General features: G+C 40.2%; 1 protein-coding gene across 6 annotated transcripts in view; it reads left to right on the forward strand.

Annotated features, from left to right (window-relative positions):
- Positions 1–21,200, forward strand: part of pgghg (protein-glucosylgalactosylhydroxylysine glucosidase) — a 49,781-nt gene that overhangs the window by 2,319 nt on the left and 26,262 nt on the right. For 5 of the 6 annotated variants that reach the window (XM_062967507.1, XM_062967505.1, XM_062967504.1 and 2 more), the window contains exons 2-12: positions 1,954–2,227; positions 3,973–4,183; positions 5,763–6,198; positions 7,022–7,141; positions 9,087–9,218; positions 9,550–9,661; positions 11,544–11,616; positions 13,474–13,610; positions 15,114–15,247; positions 15,388–15,492; positions 15,593–15,690. In XM_062967507.1, coding sequence (XP_062823577.1) covers positions 1,987–2,227; positions 3,973–4,183; positions 5,763–6,198; positions 7,022–7,141; positions 9,087–9,218; positions 9,550–9,661; positions 11,544–11,616; positions 13,474–13,610; positions 15,114–15,247; positions 15,388–15,492; positions 15,593–15,690 — 1,799 coding nt within the window. In that variant the 5' untranslated portion in view covers positions 1,954–1,986. The remainder of the gene's footprint in view (positions 1–1,953; positions 2,228–3,972; positions 4,184–5,762; positions 6,199–7,021; positions 7,142–9,086; positions 9,219–9,549; positions 9,662–11,543; positions 11,617–13,473; positions 13,611–15,113; positions 15,248–15,387; positions 15,493–15,592; positions 15,691–21,200) is intronic. The other variant, XM_062967501.1, reaches the window with a different exon arrangement.

The following is a 21,200-nucleotide window of genomic DNA, read 5'->3' on the forward strand; positions in this document are numbered from 1 at the left end:
ATAATCTGAATTATATGGCAGCGTAGAAGGGGCCTAATAGAGGCATCTTCGATGCTCCCCAGTGTTGGAACAAGAAGAGAGCCAAAACGAGCACATTCACCCAAAAGTACAATTATCTCCCCCCCCCCCCCCGATATTTTCTTACAGTTTCCAAACTTTTAGCACCATAGTAATTTATAATTTCAGTTTAGAAATAGTTTAGGCCAGTGGTTTTTCAACCAGTGAGTCCCCAGATGCTTTGGCCTTCAACTCCCAGAAATCCCAGCCAGTTTGCCAGTTATTAGGATTTCTGGGAACTCAAGGCCATAACATCTGGGGACCTGCAGGTTGAGAACCACCGGTTTAGTCATTCAAAGAAACAGGCAAGCACAATTGCCAAGGGAATATGATTGCAGCACATATATTAATTCTAGATGTGAATGATTTTCAGTGTCTCTCGCCTATACTAGAAGTTATAAATAATAAATAGATACTTTATTTGTAGACCACCCTCTCCCCCCCGATTTTCATATAAAAAAGGCAAACATTCAATGCCATAGAAAATATACTTATATCAAGGAGATAATGGAATTAAAATTAGAATAATAAAAGAGAATACAAATATGTAAATAAAACATAATTACATTGCAAAAACATAAATTACACTAAAAATGTCCCCCAAACAATTAAACAACTTGAATACATAAAAAATGCCAATGTCAGGTGTGAATTAAAATAGACCGTAGCAGCCATAGAATGCAAATAGATTAGTTCTGGTGAGATTGGTTTAAAATGTACCGGTACTTACTAGTCCTCCTCCTCTAGGCTTCCCATCCCACAAATACTCTTTTATTACTCCCATTCCCCCAAAAAACAAAATATGTCCACTCTGGCTGAACCCATAAGGATGGGCAACTATAGTTAACTAGGGACTGAAGAAAAATGTCACAGAAAGGGACAGAATTCATGTTTGGGGGGGAGCAATGACCTCATTCTCCCTTTCTTGTGCACCTATGCCATTATTATTATTATTATTATTATTAATAATAATACCCCGCTTTTTATCTCCACAAGGAGACTCAAAGCCCACCAGACTCACCCATCTTATTTCTGACCTCCTTTCCAGGCCACTTTAGTACTGGGGAACAGAAAATCTCATGAATAGATCTTCTTAGCAGCAAAAACCACATTTGTTTAATTTTATTAAAAACAACGGAAAAATGAACTAAATTTTTGCTTTCCTTCCATGACATGTAAATCTGCTTCCTCACCTGGTCACCCTTTTCTACAGAATGGGTAGGCCAGCCCTGCTGATTCGATTTCATTCTATTTTATCTCCTGTAAGAAACCAGAGAAAAAAGCAAGGCTATTATGGGAGAGGCCAGCTAGGCTGCTGGTTTTAGAAGTCACCATAAGGAAACCATGGTCAAAAAGTTTATTTAGCCATGCAGCTTGATACAGGAGGAATCAGGCAGTGTCCTAGGTTTGAACATGCCCAATGTAAAATCATACATTCATCTGTTTAAATTTGTGGTTTTGATCATTCATGAATTTAATTTAAAATCTTATTCCAAGGTCCTTCAGTGTGACTGTGATCAGCTTCCTCCAGTCATGTGAAGGACCTAAAGATTTCCAGAGATAAATCCTCACTAGGAATCTCTAGGTCCTCCAGTGCAATTCAATGGTCAGCTTCCAACAGACATTGACCATAGAGTCATGCTGGAAGACCTAAACATTTCTAGACTGTGTTATCTCAAGTTTAAAAAAGCAATTTCTTTATTTGTGTTTTTTTACTTTCATGAGGCCCTGTGCCCCTAGCCCAAGTGAATGTAGTCTGTTGTTTATTTTATCTCCCTTTTCCTAACATAATTTCCATTCAGCTCTTTTCCAGCATGCAAACGTTAGTTGTTTATTATGACAGTATGAGTGTTTCACCTGACAGAATAATCACTGTTTGCATTATACTGCTTTCAGCTGGAGAGACAACCATTCCTTCTTCCCAGGCTCATGGAAGACCCCACAGTGTTTTCATGTAGCGTTCTGCCCTCTGATCCCCGTCTTCTTGCAACAGTGACCAATGCCTACCTGGGCACTCGTGTCTATCGGAATATTCTCCATGTGAATGGTGTATATAATGGAGCAGCTGGAGACACACACCGTGCGGATATCCCCAGTCCTGTTAATGTCAGAATGAGCGTGACTGCTGGAGACAGCCTGAGTGAGACTTTCTCTTTGGACACTAAGACAGGTAAGTGGCTACAATGGCTTCATTCATGGCATCATGGTGTTTGCAACAAATACAACAGTGCCATTGTGGTGTGTCTAATTTATTAAACAGATACACTGGAATTAATCTTCTGGAAATAAATTTAATGTTCTTGCTTTTGAAAAAGCAAAGGGGTCTTTTGGGCTTGTTGGACTTGGGATGGGGTGTTCCTGGGTTAAAGTGGTGACTAAACCTTGGGTGATCACAGACTCCCAATCCAGTCAGTTTAGAAAACAAACTTTGACAGAGCGTACAACTCTGCAGGAATATTTTCATGGTGGGGATAGAGTTTTAATTGCTTGGCAAAGTGACTCAGACTCTGGTAATACTTTTGTGTCTTCAGTGACTCACGGGAATTTTTTCAGTTCTGTAAAAAACAGCACAAAGTTCTGCAATTTGCTCTAAATGGATAGTCAGAAAAGAGACAGTAAGAGACACCTTTTCTCTTCAACACTTGGCCCCTACCTATATAGATTGGATATAGTCCAAAAGCATTTTATAAATAATAATATGAACAATTATAGTACTGTCAGCCCTCAACATTCACTGGGGTTAGGGACACAGGACACTGTTAAATGTTTTTAAAAATGAATTTTAAAGTTTCTCCTTTTTTTGATGGAGAGAACTCCTGTCTTGGTATCTCTAGGTCCTCCAGTAGACTTTATAGTTAACTTCCATCAGATGTTTGTCATGTAATTGCATAGAGATATCTAGGGAGGTCTTTTGTTGAGGAATCTCTAGGTCCTCCAGTGTGTCTCTACCAGAAGTTAACCATATAGTCGCACTGGAGGACCTAAAGATTTTACCGTGTTTCCCCGAAAATAAGACAGTGTCTTATATTAATTTTTGCTCCCAAAGATGCACTAGGTCTTATTTTCAGGGGATTCCTTATTTTTCCATGAAGAAGAATTCACATTTATTGTTGAACCAAAAAAACGAACATTTATTATATATTGTACAGTAGTTGTCATCACAAACCAGCATAACCAAACAAACTGTGAATCCTATCAAGAATTTCTTGTTACTACCATTATTTCCATGTACAACACTCTATCGTACGTACATTTATCGATCCTGCATGCTCTGGTGTTCTGTTCGTTGGGCATGCTTCCAAACAAAACCTTTGCTAGGTCTTACTTTTGTGGGAGGCCTTATATTTAGCAATTCAGCAAAACTTCTACTAGGTCTTATTTTCTGGGGATGTCTTATTTTAGGGGAAACAGGGTAAGACAGAACATTTTAATTACAGTAAATCTGCAAACAATTAAATCTGCAAAAGTCAAACTTGCAAATGTGGAGGGCTGAGTGAAGTTCATTAATAGTGTAATATAAGATAAAGGTTTCCCCTTGACATTAAGTCTAGTCGTGTCCGACTCTGAGGGATGGTGCTCATCTCCATTTCTAAGTCAAAGAGCCGGCGTTGTCTGTAGATGCCTCCAAAGTCATGTGGCCGGCATGACTGCATGGAGCGCCACTACCATCCTGCTGAGGTGGTACCATTGATCTACTTATAGCAGCTCAGCAGTTTAATCCGCTGTGCCATCAGGGGGATCCATCAATAATGTAATATAGTAGACAATATTTCAGTGTTGTTGTTCCATCAAAAACGTCAATCCAAATCTTTTAAGAATTTGCATGGTTAGACTGGTTGACAACACAGTCAAATGAAAGTCATTTGACAGTATGATTAAAACAAATCTCTCTTCCTCTCTCTCTCTTGACTGCAGGAACATATACCCACACCATCAAGTCCTTTGATTACACAGCTACTCACAGAATCTACGCTCACCACTCTATTACTCACCTTGTGGCTTTCAGTATAACCATCCAGAGGTCAACTCTCAATGCTCAGCCCATCACAGTGAATCTCCAGGCACAATTCACACCAGAGAGTCCAGACCTGGACTTGCATGCAGGGCCAGATTTCCAGGGCGCTCAGTGAGTACTGTCATGTGAAAGTTTGCCCAGTCTCTTGTTGGAAGGAGCTTTCTTTCCAAGGAGCTTTTAAAAAATAGTAGAAGGAGGAAGTGGATATTTTCTTCCCTGTGGTTTGGAATGCCATCCTCAGTTGTGCCCAATATATGGACTGCAGCCCTGTTCAGAAAATGAGGACAGGCTCAGTGACAATACCAAGAACCACAAGCAGAAAGAGAGTTTGGATATACTTTGGAATGGTTTCTTGGTATTCTAGGAGAACTGCCACTGAATCTCTTTAACTTCCATCCTTTGGTCTTTTCTGTTCTTCTGTTTCTTGCTGGTGTTCAAAGGGCTTTATGTATAAATAGCTTAACTTGCTTCAAGTTTCTTGCTTCAGGCAGCAGTGTTTCAATGTTTTGCCATGACTGAAAAGTAAATGCAATTTTCTCAGGTCCCATTCAGATGCAATCATGTTTCACTTGATGTCTAGCAGGCTGTGAGGTCCTTTTTAGAAAAAAACCATACATAAAGCAGCTGGATCTGTCCCAAAGGAATTTATAGTCTATTTTTATTTGGTGGAGAAAACAATAGAGAAGGAGAGGAAAGGCCTGTAAAAATATTTGGACTTCGGGTCACATAATGTGGAACTCTTCAAGGTGGAAATGATGGGGTTATACGGGTATTGCTGAATGGTAACTCCCAACATTCTCATCATGCTGATTAGGACTGTTGGGAGCTGCAATGTGAAAGCATTTGGAAAACTGAACAATCCCCGCCTTCTAAACAGACATTATAGAGCACAGAGTCCAGAAACAATCAACCAGTCACTTCATTAATATCCTTCCTATTTTTCAAGAGTGGAATCAGAAAATGGGAGCTGCTTGGAGCAGAAGGAGTGGAAAAAAATAACTGTTTGAATACTACTAAGGAAAATGCCTGATGTCTCTGCAGAAAAAAGAAGAAGAAATTGTCAAAATTTTAACTCATTTCAGTGGAAAGTGGGGAGGGGGTTATGTACATCGTGTACAGTGAAGGCTTGATGTTTTCCCCCTATATCCAATCGATGTAAACATTATGTCTGCATATAGAATGTCAAAATATTTGATTAGATAATCATAGCACTGAGGCTTAATTACATTATATAACTGTGTATATGTTGCCTGTCGACCTATGGTGACCTCACAAATTTCAAAAGGGGTTTCCTAAGCAGTAATCTCAGATGTGGTTTTGCCAGGCCCTTTCTCAGTGTTTTAAGTCACAGCACGGTATTTGGTGGTGGACTCCCATCCAAGTACCATTGAAGGTTGTCCCTGCTTCGCTTCCACAGCATCTGGCACCTTTAGGGTATTTCAGGTTCCCCACAAATAATTATCCAGAGCATTAGCAGGTGTTCTGGGCATAATTCTGAGCAGGAGGGAAAGTGAATCAGGATGCAAAATCACAAAAAAGAACAGAAAATGGGAGAGGATTTCAGATCACACTAAATTGGAATGATAGGAAGACCATGGAGAGTTTAATGGTGGGGAGCAAAGACAGGACTATTTCCTTTATGGTCAGCTGACAGAAACATAAGCTTTCCCTTTTCCTCTCTCCCCTTCAGCTATCTATATGGAAAGACTTTGGTCCCTGAAGTGGAAGGTGGTCCTCAGCCTACTGTACACATGATCTGGACTTCTGTGCCACATACAGTGACCCTCTCTGAGAAGGAAGAGGAGAAATGCTGGGACTTCCTCACTGCCATTGCAGAGACTGAAGAAGATGCCAGAAGGAGCTTCTTAGAAGGGATGTCACTGATTGGCTCTGGATCCTTATACTTGTCTCATACCAAAGCTTGGGCAGCCCTCTGGCAAGGATGCTGCGTGGAGGTTGATGGACCTCTTTCACTCAGACAGGCCCTCTATGGCTGCCTTTATTACTTGCTAAGTGCCATCCCCCCTCTGGATGCACCTGATGTCTTGTTCTCTGGGATCAGCCCTGGAGGCCTTTCTAATGGCACTCAAGATGAAGATTACTGGGGTCATGTCTTCTGGGACCAGGTGAGCCAAAAATCACGAGAGTTTCGCCAGTTGTCCACTAACATATAGAGCAATGTCCACATGAGTTGGAGAAGTCATGACAGTCCAGGAGGAGTTCCCCATCTTGTTCAGAGTGTACTTTTTTGTTACTTCAGAAGTTTTTGAGGTTTGGGTGTGTATAGGGTTGCCAGAGTTGAAACTAGACAGGGCTAACTTTAATGGGTACTATTCATACAACCAGGTAACAACAAATCAGCTCCTTTTGGTGGTTGTGTGCCTTTCAGTCATTTATGACATATGGTGATTCTAAGGCAACCTTATCATGGGATTTTCTGGGAATGAGTATGTGGGAATGAACCCTGTGATAGAGTTGCCTTAGGGTTGGCATAAATTGGAGATGACTTAAAGGCACACAACAACAATAATGTTGTCCCTATGGCTATGGGTACATGTTAATGTTTCAGGGCTGAGCCCTGGTATGAGAGAGAAGTCGGTGAAGTGAAATGAAAGAAGAGCCCTGTTCCTCCATAAGTTGGTAGAGAAGGTTGTTTGCCTTGTTTCCAACCAACCAAGCACCTTCCAAATACATTTACTATATTATTCTCATTATTTCCAGGCATAATGGGTCTGGTGGATATGGTCCATTATATCTGGTAGACACTTACTTGAGGAACGCCAATACAGATTCAGGGATTTGGGCATTGGGCACACAGATACACACATGGTTTTTTCAAGCTCTGACTTTAAATGCTTCCTGCTCTTAACTCATGCCAGCATTTTATTTCACTTATTGACCGCATATTCATCTAATAATATTTATGTGTGCTCTTCTTCTTAAACTCAGGATACCTGGATGTACCCGAACATCTTACTTTTCTACCCTGAAGCAGCTCGTGCTATTCTGAAATATCGGATCAAAACACTAGAGGGAGCTGTGTTCAATGCGCAGAAAGGAGGATACAAGGTAGAGGCAGTAGGTGGTGCAGAAAGGAATGACAAAAAGTGATTGCAGCTATAGCTGTAGCCAGGTTTTGCAGAAGGAAACCCTTTTATTAATGCTGCTTACTAAAGTTGTCATGTGTCTGCTTTGAAAGTGGCCTGATGGTTTTTCATATTACATATTTAGCAGAGTTTGAAAACAAACAGTAAAAACGCATTGGCATCAATAAGCTTTGAAATATGCATGAATTTGTGTGAAATTAGAAGGGGCTGATGAAAACCTTGACACATGTTTGCACATTGAAGTGGCCATTATTCAACGCAGAAAGGAGGAAGCTGAATTGGTGTGTCAAAGTTGCATCTAAGTAATAGCATTAGTCTTTAGGTTTGCCTGGAAAGTTCTCTCACCCATTTAAGCACTGTTCTAGCGGGAGAAAACTCCACTCAATTTCTGGTTAAGCCTGGAGAGCCAGAAGAGGAAATTGGATGCTCAACATGAGTTTCAACAGAAACAACTTTTAAAAGAAGGTCTAGAAATGAGCAAGAGAAGGATTAATGGGGATTTTGCATCCAGAGTTTATCTTGAATTCCTTAAATATCATGATTGGTCCAGGGATCAGTAACTTGTGATCAGTCTGTGATATTCTTGGCATTCATTTGGGATTTTCTTGGAATAATTTACCAGCTCCATGTTATGGGTTAGGATGGAAAATATAGTGACTGTGTCCTAAAAATAGTGATTACATAAAAATAATGTAATTCCAATTGTTCATCTCTATTATACCTCTATTATGCCATTAGATACTATTGTTTCCAGGAACACCTTATGATTTTACAGATTTTAACTTTGAGTACCCTCTGATATATATATAAATATATCTGCTTATCCAGTATAAGTATATTTGCTTATCCAGAAGAGCTGGAATTCTGGTGGTAATGGCTGAAATTAAAATACTGAAGTTCTCCAATCCAGTATTCATTCCTGATCTTGAGTGTCGCTTATTAATTTAGACTTTAACAAATGTGTTTGTCTAGATCAGAACAAATGTATTACAGTCTAAATAACTATGGCCCTGTAGTACAGTAGAGTCTCACTTATCCAACATAAATGGGCTGGCAGAATGTTGGATAAGCGAATATGTTGGATAATAAGGAGGCATTAAGGAAAAGCCTATTAAACATCAAATTAGGTTATGATTTTACAAATGAAGCACCAAAACATCATGTTAGACAACAAATTTGGCAGAAAAAGTAGTTCAATACGCAGTAATGCTATGTAGTAATTACTGTATTTATGAATTTAGCACCAAAATATCATGATATATTGAAAACATTGACTACAAAAATGTGTTGGATAATCCAGAACCAGAACGTTGGATAAGTGAGACTCTACTGTATTCCCATTTCAATAATTTTAGGAATCTAATGCATGTATGGAGCCCCGGTGGCGAAGTGTGTTAAAGCACTGAGCTGCTGAATTTGTAGACCGAAAGGTCACAGGTTCAAATCCCGGGAGCGGAGTGAGCGCCCGCTGTTAGCTCCAGCTTCTGCCAACCTAGCAGTTCGAAAACATGCAAATGTGAGTAGATCGATAGGTACCGCTCCAGCGGGAAGGTAACGGCGCTCCATGCAGTCATGCTGGCCACATAACCTTGGAGGTGTCTACGGACAACGCTGGCTCTTCGGCTTAGAAATGGAGATGAGCACCAACCCCCAGAGTCAGACATGACTGGACTTAATGTCAGGGGAAACCTTTACCTTTTTAATGCATGTATAATAGACAGTTTAGAATATGATAACAGTACAACCATGACTTTCACACAGTGAAAAACATCTCATTCTTTGGTTTTGAAACTCCTATGGAATCAAAAAAACTGACTTGTTAGTTCTACCCTTTCTATCTGAGTCTCTTGAGCTGTGGAGTACATGTGGTCTTTTCTCTCCCTTGGTTTGGGTTTTTCTTGTGGCAGGGTGCAAAGTTCCCCTGGGAGAGTGCAGCAACAGGCCAAGAAGTCTGCCCCGAGGAGGTTTATGGAGCTGAGGAAATTCATATCAATGGAGATGTTATGCTGGCATTTGAGCAATATTACTACATCACACAGGTAATGGCAGCATTGTCTTCTCTTGTTTTACTGGCTTTACAGTGACATTTCTTTTGGCTTTAAGCAGTTGTGCTGGAAATTTAAGAAAGGCTTGGCATTTAAATGCCATTTTTATTGTGATATTTTCCTCTCATGTTGCTCATTTACCTTTCTCACTTTTCTTAAGAAAGGGTGGGGGCAATCTTTGGGACTCTATTGATATTGAAGAACACTATTCTCCCTGGGTAGTACAGCTGGGGGCAGTGGAAAATGTAGCACAAAAACAAGTTCTCTGCCTGTTAGTCATGCTCTAAGGCAGGAGGTGGAACTATTTTTTTCTATGTGATTCCAGGACTTGACTCTCTTTCAAGAGGAAGGTGGCTTGGATGTGGTCTGGGCTATTGCTCAGTACTGGTGCAGTCGAGTGGAGTGGAATTCAGAAGAGCAGAATTACCACATCAATGGTAAATTGGGGGCCGAGGATGCCTTAGGAAGTGGAAATCCCTTGCCTCTTTGCTGAAAGTTTGTAATCCTCCATGGCTACCACCACTGGACTGAATGGACAAACTTATGTATGACAGAGCCACCAGGTGTTGGGTCACATGGCTAACCTTTTCATCCTGCATCCAGAGTAACTAGTTTCTCAACACTTGAATGATACTAAGTGTGCATATCCTTTGATTAAAGTAAATTTATTAGCCCAGGAAGAAGCTTAGAAGTGCACTGAACTGGCAAAATCTTCAAAGCGATCTAGTTACCTATGAAATCCAAGGGCCTATCCACACAGGGCCCAAAATGCGCGAGCTCACACACTTTTACCTGAGGCGTCCAAACAACGCCTCAGGTAAAAGGGAATTAATTTGGGACAAAGCAGAAAAAACCTGCTTTGTCCTGAACTAATTAGGTACTGGAGTAGACCTGGGTCTTCCTGAAAGACCCGTGTCTAATCCAGTATGGGTCCTGTGCAGACTGCCCCCTCGGTAGTCCTGGGACTTCTGAGTGGGCAGTCTGCACATCCTTCGTGAGTTTTCAGGGCTGAATCAGACTGGAAAACCCAGAGGGCTGTAAACCCCTCCCCAAAACCCCTTAACCCCCCCCCCCCTTCCTGGCATGTCATTTCTAAGGGGAATTGCAGTTGGGGAAGTTATTTTATTTTCAAAGGGGTTTTTGGGAGGGGGTGTGAGTGTCTCCCTGCCCTCCAAGAAGGTTCTGGGAGGGCATGTAGATATCCAGCGACAAAAGCACGGTTTTTTCCCTTGTGTGGGGCCAGAAATCCACCCTGACCAAGTTTTTTTTTAAATTTGTTTTTATTAATTTATCAATCCAAATGTACATGCTCACATTTTCCTCATTCTACAATATCTCAAACACATCACGTTGCATACAATCTGACAACAACAAAAAATCAAGCATCCCCAAGCATATTTCCCATCAGTCTTTTAACTTTTCCATTACAACTTCACTATACATCTCTCCACTACACACCCTTCATCTACCTATACATGTTTTATTTTCAATATTATTATTATTAATTTATAATTCAAAATGTATAAGTATACATTCTTTCCTCTTTTTACAGTATCCCAGACATATCACATTGTATGCAATCCAACTATAAAGAAAAATCAGAATAAAAACATCTTTATGCATATTTCTTATCAGTTTTAGACTTTTCCATTACAACTTTACTACATATCTCTCTACTACACCTTTTTATCTACTTATACATGTTTTATTTATTATTATTATTATCATTATTATTGTTATACTTTTCCCCCCTCTTCCCTTCCCCTTATTTTGTGCCACCTTCACCAGGACCAACCAACTCATATTGTTTCACAAGTCCAAAATTTCATTGTCTCTGTTGCTGGCTTATACCCCTTTCCCTCATTAAAAATATACTCAATAAATTTTCTCCATATTTTCCAAAATTCTGTTTGTTTCGATATTCCCTTTTTAATTTTAATACTGCAAGTCAGCTTATCAATGATCACTGACCAAGTTTTTAAAACCCAGATCGGAGCGGACTTTTTCCCTGTGTGTTACCGGCTTTAGTAACAATCAAGAGGCTGACTGTGAGAAGCTAAATTCTGTGATGAGATTCTTGAGTAGGTTGAGCCTAATTTCCATAAATCCACCAATCTAGCACTATTTGTTCCACTGTTGAATATGTGTTTACTTTTAGCTTCTTCCTTATTATTATTATTATTATTATTATTATTATTATTATTATATTTATTTATACCCTGTTTTTATCACCCTGAAGGGACTTGAAGTAGCTATGACTATTCATGGTGAGAAGATGTGGGAAGTCTCATATATTCTGAATTGTTTGCTTTCTTCTAGGTGTCATGCCCCCAGATGAATATCATCATGCTGTAAATAACTCTGTTTATACCAATGTTGTTGCCCAAAAAAGGTGAGAGACTTCATAGAAACATAATGGCATTTGCTCGCCAGGCTCTTCTGGTGTTGGCCTTCCTTTTTACATAAACAGTGATGGATACCAACAAAGACTGACCTATAACTTATATTCAAGTGTTTTTTTTTATAAAACACAGAAATCAACATAGCAATTCAAATATGATATAGCATATCTTGCACTGAACAGAATGTCAAAATAAATGAAGGCACAAATAAATAATTACCTTGTAATGCAGTTCCAGAAAATGAGACCAAATATGAGGGGGGGGGGGGGGGGAACAATGCATATGAAAAAGCAAGTGAGGTGAGGCAGTCCATGAATAATCAAATATGTGGAAGAGGAACTCGCAATGTGGATGATCATCTGTAAACACAAATGGAATAACTCTGCTATACTTTCTGTTCCAAATGCTGTTAAGCTCTTTGCCTTAAAAGAAGCATGCTAGATCGTGCCTTGTCACACTTGGTTAAGTGAAAGAGGAAAGAGCACTTGCTAGCTACTATTTGAAATGCTCCCATTAGTTCTAACCAGTGTAACAAGCTGTAGTAGTTATGGGAGATGCAGTCTGACAGTCTGGCTGAGGAGTTGCAATCCAGCTGAGGAGCCACAAGTTCCCCACCCCTGTAATACGACTTCTGCTTTTTCTCTCAGCTGTCAGATCCCTTCAAATAGTGAGTGCCTGGTCTGAGATATTGACATTTAAGATTGGCTTTCCACCTTAATTTGGGAGAGAAATTGCTGGCTCAACCATCTTAACTGAGTTATTAAAAACCCATATTTTAATTATGGTGCTTCCAGATGGAGGAGTTTCTGAGTAGTGCATGTGGTGATTGAATTGTCCTTTTCCCTAACAAGAACCAAGCTTGCATTTTCATAAAATGTTTGCTCGTTTTCCAGGGTATGAGGAATTTATCCCCTGGTTTACAGGAAAATATGTAATTTGGCCTAAGATACAATAAGGAAGAGATAAAACACAGGGAGTGGACTTTTTGGCAATTTCCCTAGCATTTCCTGAGGGTTATACAACGCCAACATTGTGTTGCTATGCTATACACCGACATGTGAATACTGGTTTATTTTTTCTGTCTTCCTCCCAAAACGAGACTCAAAGCAAAATACATATGCTCTTTTGAAAAAAGACAAACTTGAAAAAGCATAAGTGACATTTTCAAAACATTCCCTGTATCTCCTTAAGTGGAAAACTCGTACTAGCAACAGTTTAAAAAGCACTGTAAAGCTATTTTGCCTTTTTTTTCTTAAGTGCATGTAGAGTGGATACAGGGCACTGTGAAGAGACTATCATTTCTTGGACCACCCATAAAATTTTGTTAGGGAGGCAATTGCAAGCGAAAAGCCTCACTTGGAAGTCAACTCTCTGGAGAAATGGTGGGTGGGCAGTTAAAAATATTATTTAGATGGAAACCATCTGTTCCCAGGGTAACACAGGCGAAATTATAATGTAAATCTTGCACATGTATTCTGACAGAGCTCTTGCTGATACTCACGAAACCTGTCTGCCACAGCAAGTGATTTTAGAGCTCAGAACTGTGTTTAGAGACATGCATGGAGTCACTGTAACACAGCCAGCAACTGCAGTTAAATTGTACCATAGTTTAAAAGGGATGAAAATGAAGCTCGGTGTTTGATTACTGTGGCATCCTAGGTGAGCCCCAGAGAAAAATATTCAAGAAGCCCTTTTAAAAACTGGTCTGCAGGGGCAGTTGCAGCTGTTGTGGAACTACTGTGAATTTCTGACTTTTGTAAAAATTGATTCTATCACCTTTTTAAATTTGTTCTTTTTATGCTCTGTTAACCCAGCCTAAGTTTCTATTTTTACTGCTCTTTTTCCAGTTTGAATTTTGCAAGTTACTTGGCTTCCCAGTTGCATATCCCCATCCCTAAAGAGTGGAAAGAAGTTGGGGAGAAAATTAAAGTGCCTTATGATAAAAACAGGCACTACCACCCAGAGTATGATGGGTACTGCCCAGGTGAGTGGATGTAGGACAAAAAAGCAGGCAATACAGTCTGTCCTTTTAGTGCCACCTGCACTGGAGGTCAAATCATATAATGACAGTGATGCAACCATTACTCATTCTAGAAATATAATTGAGTTATTTGGGGTGAAGTGTAACTTGTCAAAATGAACAATGTATGCTGAGGAAGACCACCTGTACATTCAGGAACAATTTGTATTTTTAAAGACCCCACTATCTATAAAACCACAGCATAATAGGGGCTGATGTTTGTGTGTGTGTGTGTGGGGGGGGGGGGTCGGGGACTGTAATATCACAAGTGAGACAGTATCTCACAATTGTTTATAGCGTCTCTTCAGGGTTTCAGACACAAATCCTTCCCAGACCTGCCTGGAGACACAGAGACCAGCAAAACAAATAAACACACAAGTTTCTGAACTACCAAACTGGTATTTAGCTGTAGTTTCCTTGTGCCTGAGAAGTAAATGTCAAGGGAATTCAGATCAGAGGGGGTACACAGTCAGCTGCACCACTTGATTCCAGTTATAAAATTCTTTTAAACTGCAAAAAGGGCCATACTTCCAGGATGATGTGAAGAGTGGGTGACAAAATGAATTGATAACAGAGGGCAGAGCCTAAAAGAGGTTTAGTTTCTCCTTTGTAGATACCAGGACCATGGAATTGTTAGCTTGTGACATTTTTTAAAGCGAATGTCCTCTGAGCCTAGTTTCCTTGCTTATATAATGAAAGTATTCGCAAGTTCAGAATGTTTCAGACTTGGTTAGCAATGAGTTTGCTTACAAAGAATTCATTACACTGATCTTAAAAAGTAACTTTTTAAATCTTCTTTTGCCTATGTGATGGGAAACATGGCTTCATCTTCTCAGGCCACCTTATAAATATGGAAGAAGAAAAGCATTGCTTTACCATTGGCTGGTTTGCAGGTTGGCGGCTTTCTTCTAGTTTCTTTTAGGCAGTGCAATTGCAGAAACATGACAATTGTGACAAATGTGGCATCTGATGAACCTTATTATTTATGCATAAAGCTTCCTGGGCTTTAAAATCTGAAAATATTGCATTCTTTCTACACTGTCTTCTTGCCACCCAAGGGAATTTGGCCTTGAGCTATGAAAGGATATTCTTGTCATAGTCATCGCCAAGCAATTTCTCTTGTGCAAAGCTTCTTTGATATTTTTACTCTTTTTTGGTAATATTTTTATTGAAAAGAAAGAAAAACATGCAACAACATAAGAGACAAAGAAGAAAAGACTCACAAACCAAGCAAACATAACATAATCCAATTAAACAATATATAATACAAAAAACTTTTTTTCCCTCTCTTTGAGATAGAGGTTCTTCTTAAGTCTTCTTGCATTCCTTTTGGTAAAAAGAGAAACATTTATAACCAAAGCTTATTTTTGTTTACAAAGACATTCCTAAATGTTGTTTACATTCCTAAAAATGATTGTCTACTTTCTCCCACTCTTTCCACACCTTGCTTCTTTGATATTTTCATAGGTGAATCGGTGAAACAGGCTGATGTTGTGTTGCTTGGATTCCCTGTCATGCATCCCATGGACCCAGAAGTCAGAAGGAATGACCTGGAGATATACGAACCTGTGACAGACCCTCAGGGGCCAGCCATGACCTGGGTAAAGTAATGACCATGAGCAAGAGGGAGGAAACATATGGGTTTTGATGTGTGGAGAGCATTTGAATGGATTCTCTGCAGAGATTCACCTCTTAGTATGGGGTACAGTGACAGCGATGCCGTTCCTTCACCTCTTTTCAGAGCATGTTTGCTGTTGGATGGCTGGAACTGAAAGAGACAGAGAGAGCACAACACCAGCTGAACAAGTGCTTCAGCAACATCACTGAGCCATTCAAGGTCAGGCAGGTAGCAAGTACTGTAACTCTTTCTCCCCTATCCCCCAACTTTTCCTTTATATTGTTTGTATCACATCACCTTTTGATAATTCCTTGTCTAACTCCCTCAGATCTGGGTAGAAAATTCTGATGGTTCAGGAGCGGTGAACTTCCTGACAGGGATGGGTGGATTTCTGCAAGCCATTCTTTTTGGATACACTGGATTCAGGTACAAAATGTATTGCAATTTATGAAACCAGTATTTGTTGGAATCGTGAAGATGGAAGATCCTATCCAAAATATTCATTAGAACACTGAATCACAGATAAATACTAGAACTGACCAGACTGACTCACAACAGGCATCATTTGGCACAATGTATCACATTTCTAGCAGCGAGACGAGAAATTCAAAACAGCGTTTCACAAAACATCAGTTGGTCATTTCCATATAATATCAGTAGAAGTCCTCTCTAACACCACATTTCAAATGAGTTTTTTCCTGTGTAGCTTTCAAAACATTCATAGAAATTAGAAATACTATGGCATGGATACCCCTGATTTTGGTATTAAATGAAATATCTTAACACTTGAGTATATTATCTAGTTCCTTCATAACAACCCTTCTGAAATTATTCTTGAGATTCCTTGAGTACAATCTCAATTTTGATTTAGAAATGAGGCACAGTACAGAAAATCTTTGATTATCTGTGTTGCACCCCAAGACAGTGTGAGCACCCGAAAACCAGGCAGGAGCCAATATAACACACAAACTGTTTATTGAAGCAGTATATATATATATATATATATATATATACACACACACACACACACACACACACACACACACACACGCATTTAAGGTGGAACAGTCAGAATAAGAAATAGTCCATAATATATAGTTTATTGCAATTCAGAAAGAGTTTATCAATGTCCAGTTTGTAATCCACAAGTGAAGCTCAATAGCTTCCTTTAGAAATCAAAGTTTGTCCATGAAGCAATAGCAGAAACAAAGCACTGCAAATCCACTTGAAAAGTCCCGTAGCAAAGTCAAGGAAGCAAGGCAAACAAAGCAAGTCACGGTAACTCGGGAGTCGCGGCTCGACGCGGCTCGCCTGAAACTGGGAACTCAGCACGGATTCAGGAGACAAGGCAGGAGCTGGAAACTGGAATCTCTTCCGAGGAAAAGCAAAGTTGACACCGCAATCAGAATAGAGTGAGGAGTACTTTTAACAGAATCCCAAGTCTGCAAAAATTAGGGAGTACAGGACCCACAAAGTTCTCATGGGGAATTTAATCATTATCCAATTTGAGAGCAAGTCTTTGACTTCTTCTCACCCCTTGTTTCCTGCTTCTATCACATTTTATTGATTAGCCCATCGGCCGTATCAAAACATTTAGCACATAGACATACATACAACATACAACCCGCGGTACAAAAGAAGCTAAAATAAACAAGCTGTTAAAAAGATCCCGTGCAGGATTCTGGCCGGCCTTTTTTTTTTGGGGGGGGGGGGGCATAAAGCTATAATGAATTTTGCAAAAAGAAAAAAAAAACAGAAAAAGAAAAACAAGAAACCCAGAATTAAAGTAAAATACATGATTGATGAAAGACAGAGGGGAGGTTTAGCTACGCCTGATTTAAAACTATACTTTGAGGTGGCAGCACTATTGTGGGCCACAGATTGGGCAAAACTTGAAAATATTAAAATTTTTGAATCTGAAGGGAATAGACCTGAGATTAGGGTGGCACTCTTATCTCTGGTATGAAAAAAAGATAGAAAATAATTTCGTTTTATAAGGTCCTCAATTCTTAAGATATGGGAGAAATATAAAAAAGTTATATGAAAAAACACCATTATGGATATCAACATTAGAGGCCTCCCAAAGAAGAAGAATAGGGTGGGGAAATTGGCTCAAATATAAAGATCTATTAATAATAAAAAATGGGAATTGGGCACTAAAAACACAACAGGAAATGAATAAATTAGATAAAAATATTTCCTGGTTTCAATATTATCGCATAAGGAGGGGTAGATTTGGGCCCATCTTAGTGTTAAAGTCTCCTCCCAAAATGACAGAAGCATTTGAGTTCTGCATTATGAGATCACCAACATAGATTTCCAAATCGGATCACTGGGCTCTGATTTGTGGTTTCCTCTTCAGTGGGGGCATATATACATTACCAGCAGCGTGTGATGTTGGAATTGGATCAACATTGCTATTGCACTCTTTTTGGATGGAGGTAGGGCCTAGTGCAGACATGTAATGAGGTGGAAACCAGGATCCCTATTCCTCCTTTAACTCTCCCACATTTTGCCCCCGGCTAGGTCTTCCCCGTATATGAATGGAATCCACTAAAAGTCAGTTCATCCACTGTCCCTGTTTCTTGGATTCGTAAAATGTGGTGACGAGTGAGAAAGTCTGCAAAACAGGAGTCTCTAATAAAAGCATGGCAACCAGCAACATTCCATGATAGAAACGAAAAGTTGTGTTTGGAACTTAATTTGTCATGCCTCGAAAGGAGCATGGACTTTGACTTCAATTACCCTTCGCCTCCCCATCAGACACCTGTCTCTATATGAGGATGAAGGGGGTTGTGCTTCCAATATGGGTCCTTGGGGAATAGGAGCCCCCAGAGCGGCAGTTTGTGAGTTTCTGATAGGAATGTGTCCCATTCCTTTTGTAGAGGTTGCAGTGCCACTCTTGTCAAGTGAGAAGCGAGGTGGGGAGGACTGTTTTCTCTGTGAAATGAACCCTTTCTGCATTGCGGAAGACTCAGTCTGGGTTATTGTATTGCTTTGATGTGACTTGCATTGATCCTTAGAGTCTGAGATTTTGAGGATCTCCGCAAGGGCAATATCATCGCTGTCGAAGTTACTCATGTTAGGGTTGCCTGTTGTTTTTCTGCAGCTATTTTCCATGAGTGAGGGGCTCAACAGGGCAGCCCTAGGATTCTCCTGTTGGGTCTCCATTTCGTCATCTACTGTAAATGATTGAGTGATCATATTTTGGAACTGGTCTATTTTGTTTTCCAGTTTGTTGAGTTCTGTTTGAGTATTGGAATTAGGTGTCTTGTTTGAGTTAATTGAGTTGTTGACTTGTAATTGGTGTTGTCGAAATGGAGGGTCATACACTCTACCAGATATAAGTTCTCCAATCCATGGGTCACGGAAAACTCTAGTAATAGCAATAGAGTGTCTGTTCCAAAGAAAGTCCTTCAGGTGTAAGAGGCGGCTGGGGATTGTGGAATTACCAAAGATGAGAAGAACCCGTTTTGCATTAGGGCAGCTTGGTAAAAAATGATGGTCTTGGAGGTCCATCGCTCCATGCTGGAGCTGTAATAAATGGGACAGAGACATTTTTATGGACTTTTTGTTTCTCCATCTGCTGTGGTCCCGGTGTTGAAATTGAAGCAGAATCTGGTTCTTTTGGAGGACCCACCTACCTCTTCTCTCAGCTACTGGATCACGGTGATTAACAGCTGCTGCTAAAGAGGGGTCAGCGTGTCTCAGCAAGCTTTTGTTAACCCCTTGTTTGCCCTGAGAGGGAGGCTGCCAAAGGGATTCTTGTAGATTTTTCACTTGTTCAGCAATCTCATTTAGTCTTTGTAAAATGAGAATCATAGATTCTGCTGAAAGCAAGCATATCTCTTTGCAGGATTGATTAATATGTTTGTGGGAGGTGCCCGGAGCATGTCCAGAGAGTTCCAAAATTCTATCCCCACTACTTCTCTGCACAGGCGAGAATCCTGGGCTAGATCCTTGAGAGTTCAAAGGGGACAAGGCGGTGACCAGGCTTGTTTTTGCCGAGTTTATAGTGTCTAATTTAGGGCCCAAAAGTGAAGATCTGTTACTCACTGTTTCCGTTGCCGTCTCCCTGGCTGGTAGGTAGGAGTCAATTCTCATTTGTTTTGTTGTTTGGAAAGATGTATGAATCCCTGTAATATTGCTGGGGCTAGCTTGGTTTCTTTTCCTGCCCTTGGATGGCATTTTGGCTTGGGAGTTGTTGATAATGCCAGGTTTTTTCAGAGCTCAGTGCAAGAGCTGCTTGCAGGACACCATGCTCCAGCTCCCCCGCCTCTGTTTCCTGCTTCTAACTTTTGTAACAAAATCTCTCCGATTAAAAGTTCCATTCTCTCCCAAGTCTGTACCATCTGGTACGGGTAACACTGGAGAGACTTTGGAATGTTCATCAATTAGCGGATCCTATGATTCCACAATATCTGGCACCTGCAAAGCCATGGGGCCTGGAACTGAAGCAGGAATGCCCTCGAAATCCATCGCCTCATATGTTTATAACTCTAACTCTCGATGAAACCTGGGCCATGATGGCTGAGCCACAACAATTTGGATGTCTTCATCATCCACTTTAAAACTGCCAGACTAATCTTATTTCTTTTTTAGATAGAATCACAAGCTTGGTAGATGCAGGGAATGCTGTGGATGTAGCATATCTTGATTTCAGTAAGGCCTTCGACAAAGTCCCCCATGACCTTCTTGCAAGCAAACTAGTCAAATGTGGGCTAGGCAGTGCCACTATTAGGTGGATCTGTAATTGGTTAAGCAACCAATGGTTCCTCTTCATCCTGGAAAGAAGTAACTAGAGGAGCGCTGCAGAGTTCGGTCCTGGGCCCAGTGCTGTTCAACATCTTTATTAATAACTTAGACTTTAGAGGGCACATTACCAAGTCTGCAAATGACACCAAATTAGGAGGAATAACTAATACTCCAGAGAACAGGATCAGAATTCAAAATAATCATAACAGATTAGAGAGTTGGACCAAAACTAACAAAATTAATTTCAACAAGGACAAATGTAAGATACTGCACTTAGGCAGAAAAAATGAAATCCAAAGATATAGAATGGATGATGCCTGGCTTGACAACAGTACATGTGAAAAAGATCTTAGAGTCTTAGTGAACAACAAATTCATGAGCCAACAGTGTGATGCAGCATCTACAAAAACCAATGGGATTTTGGGCTACATGAAAAGGAGTTTAGTGTCTAGATCAAGGAAAGTCATGGTGCCTCTCTATTCTGCTTTGGTCAGACCTTCCCATCTTTCCATAGGGAAAGGTGGGTTGAGACAGTTTACTGAGGCCTCCCTCCATGTGATGAGGTAGAGGGAAGCCAGGATGATGTGGGGTGGAGGGCAACAGGTCCACATGCCTTCTGGGTGGGCGCTGCCAAGATCACCCGCAATCCGCAGCAATACTTAGCGATTTCAGCAGCATGTGTGAAGAGGTCCTAAGTCTAATCCAGGTTTACGTATTATAGCTTCAGCATGTAAAGTAAACCAATAGAGTGATAAAGTACAGCATTGGCCAATCCCCTGCCAGTTTTATTTTATGTCTTCAAATTTTTTCCTGGTTGTGGCCTCTTGTCCTATGTATAGATTGTACATCAGGAAACAAAATGTTGTGGCACAGCCATTTCTTTTATAGCTACCCACAATTTTAATTATCTATACAATCAAAGGCTTTGCTAGACTATAAAGCACAAATTGATTGCCCCTTCCTGAAATTTTTGTTGCATTCCAGTATCCAATGCATTCTTGTAATATGAACTCTAGTGCCTCTTCCTTTTCTGAGCCTATTTTAGGCAACTTGCTGGGGGATTTGAGAAGCTGTAATCCTAAAAAGCAAATTGTCTAATCTCTGGGTTTTGTAATCCTCTTGTTTGCAATATAATTTCCATGCTGAGCAAAATGTCATGATTAAATCACCTACATTTTAGA

This window comes from Anolis carolinensis, chromosome 1 (assembly GCF_035594765.1).
Source record: "Anolis carolinensis isolate JA03-04 chromosome 1, rAnoCar3.1.pri, whole genome shotgun sequence".
Classification (NCBI taxonomy): domain Eukaryota; kingdom Metazoa; phylum Chordata; class Lepidosauria; order Squamata; family Dactyloidae; genus Anolis; species Anolis carolinensis.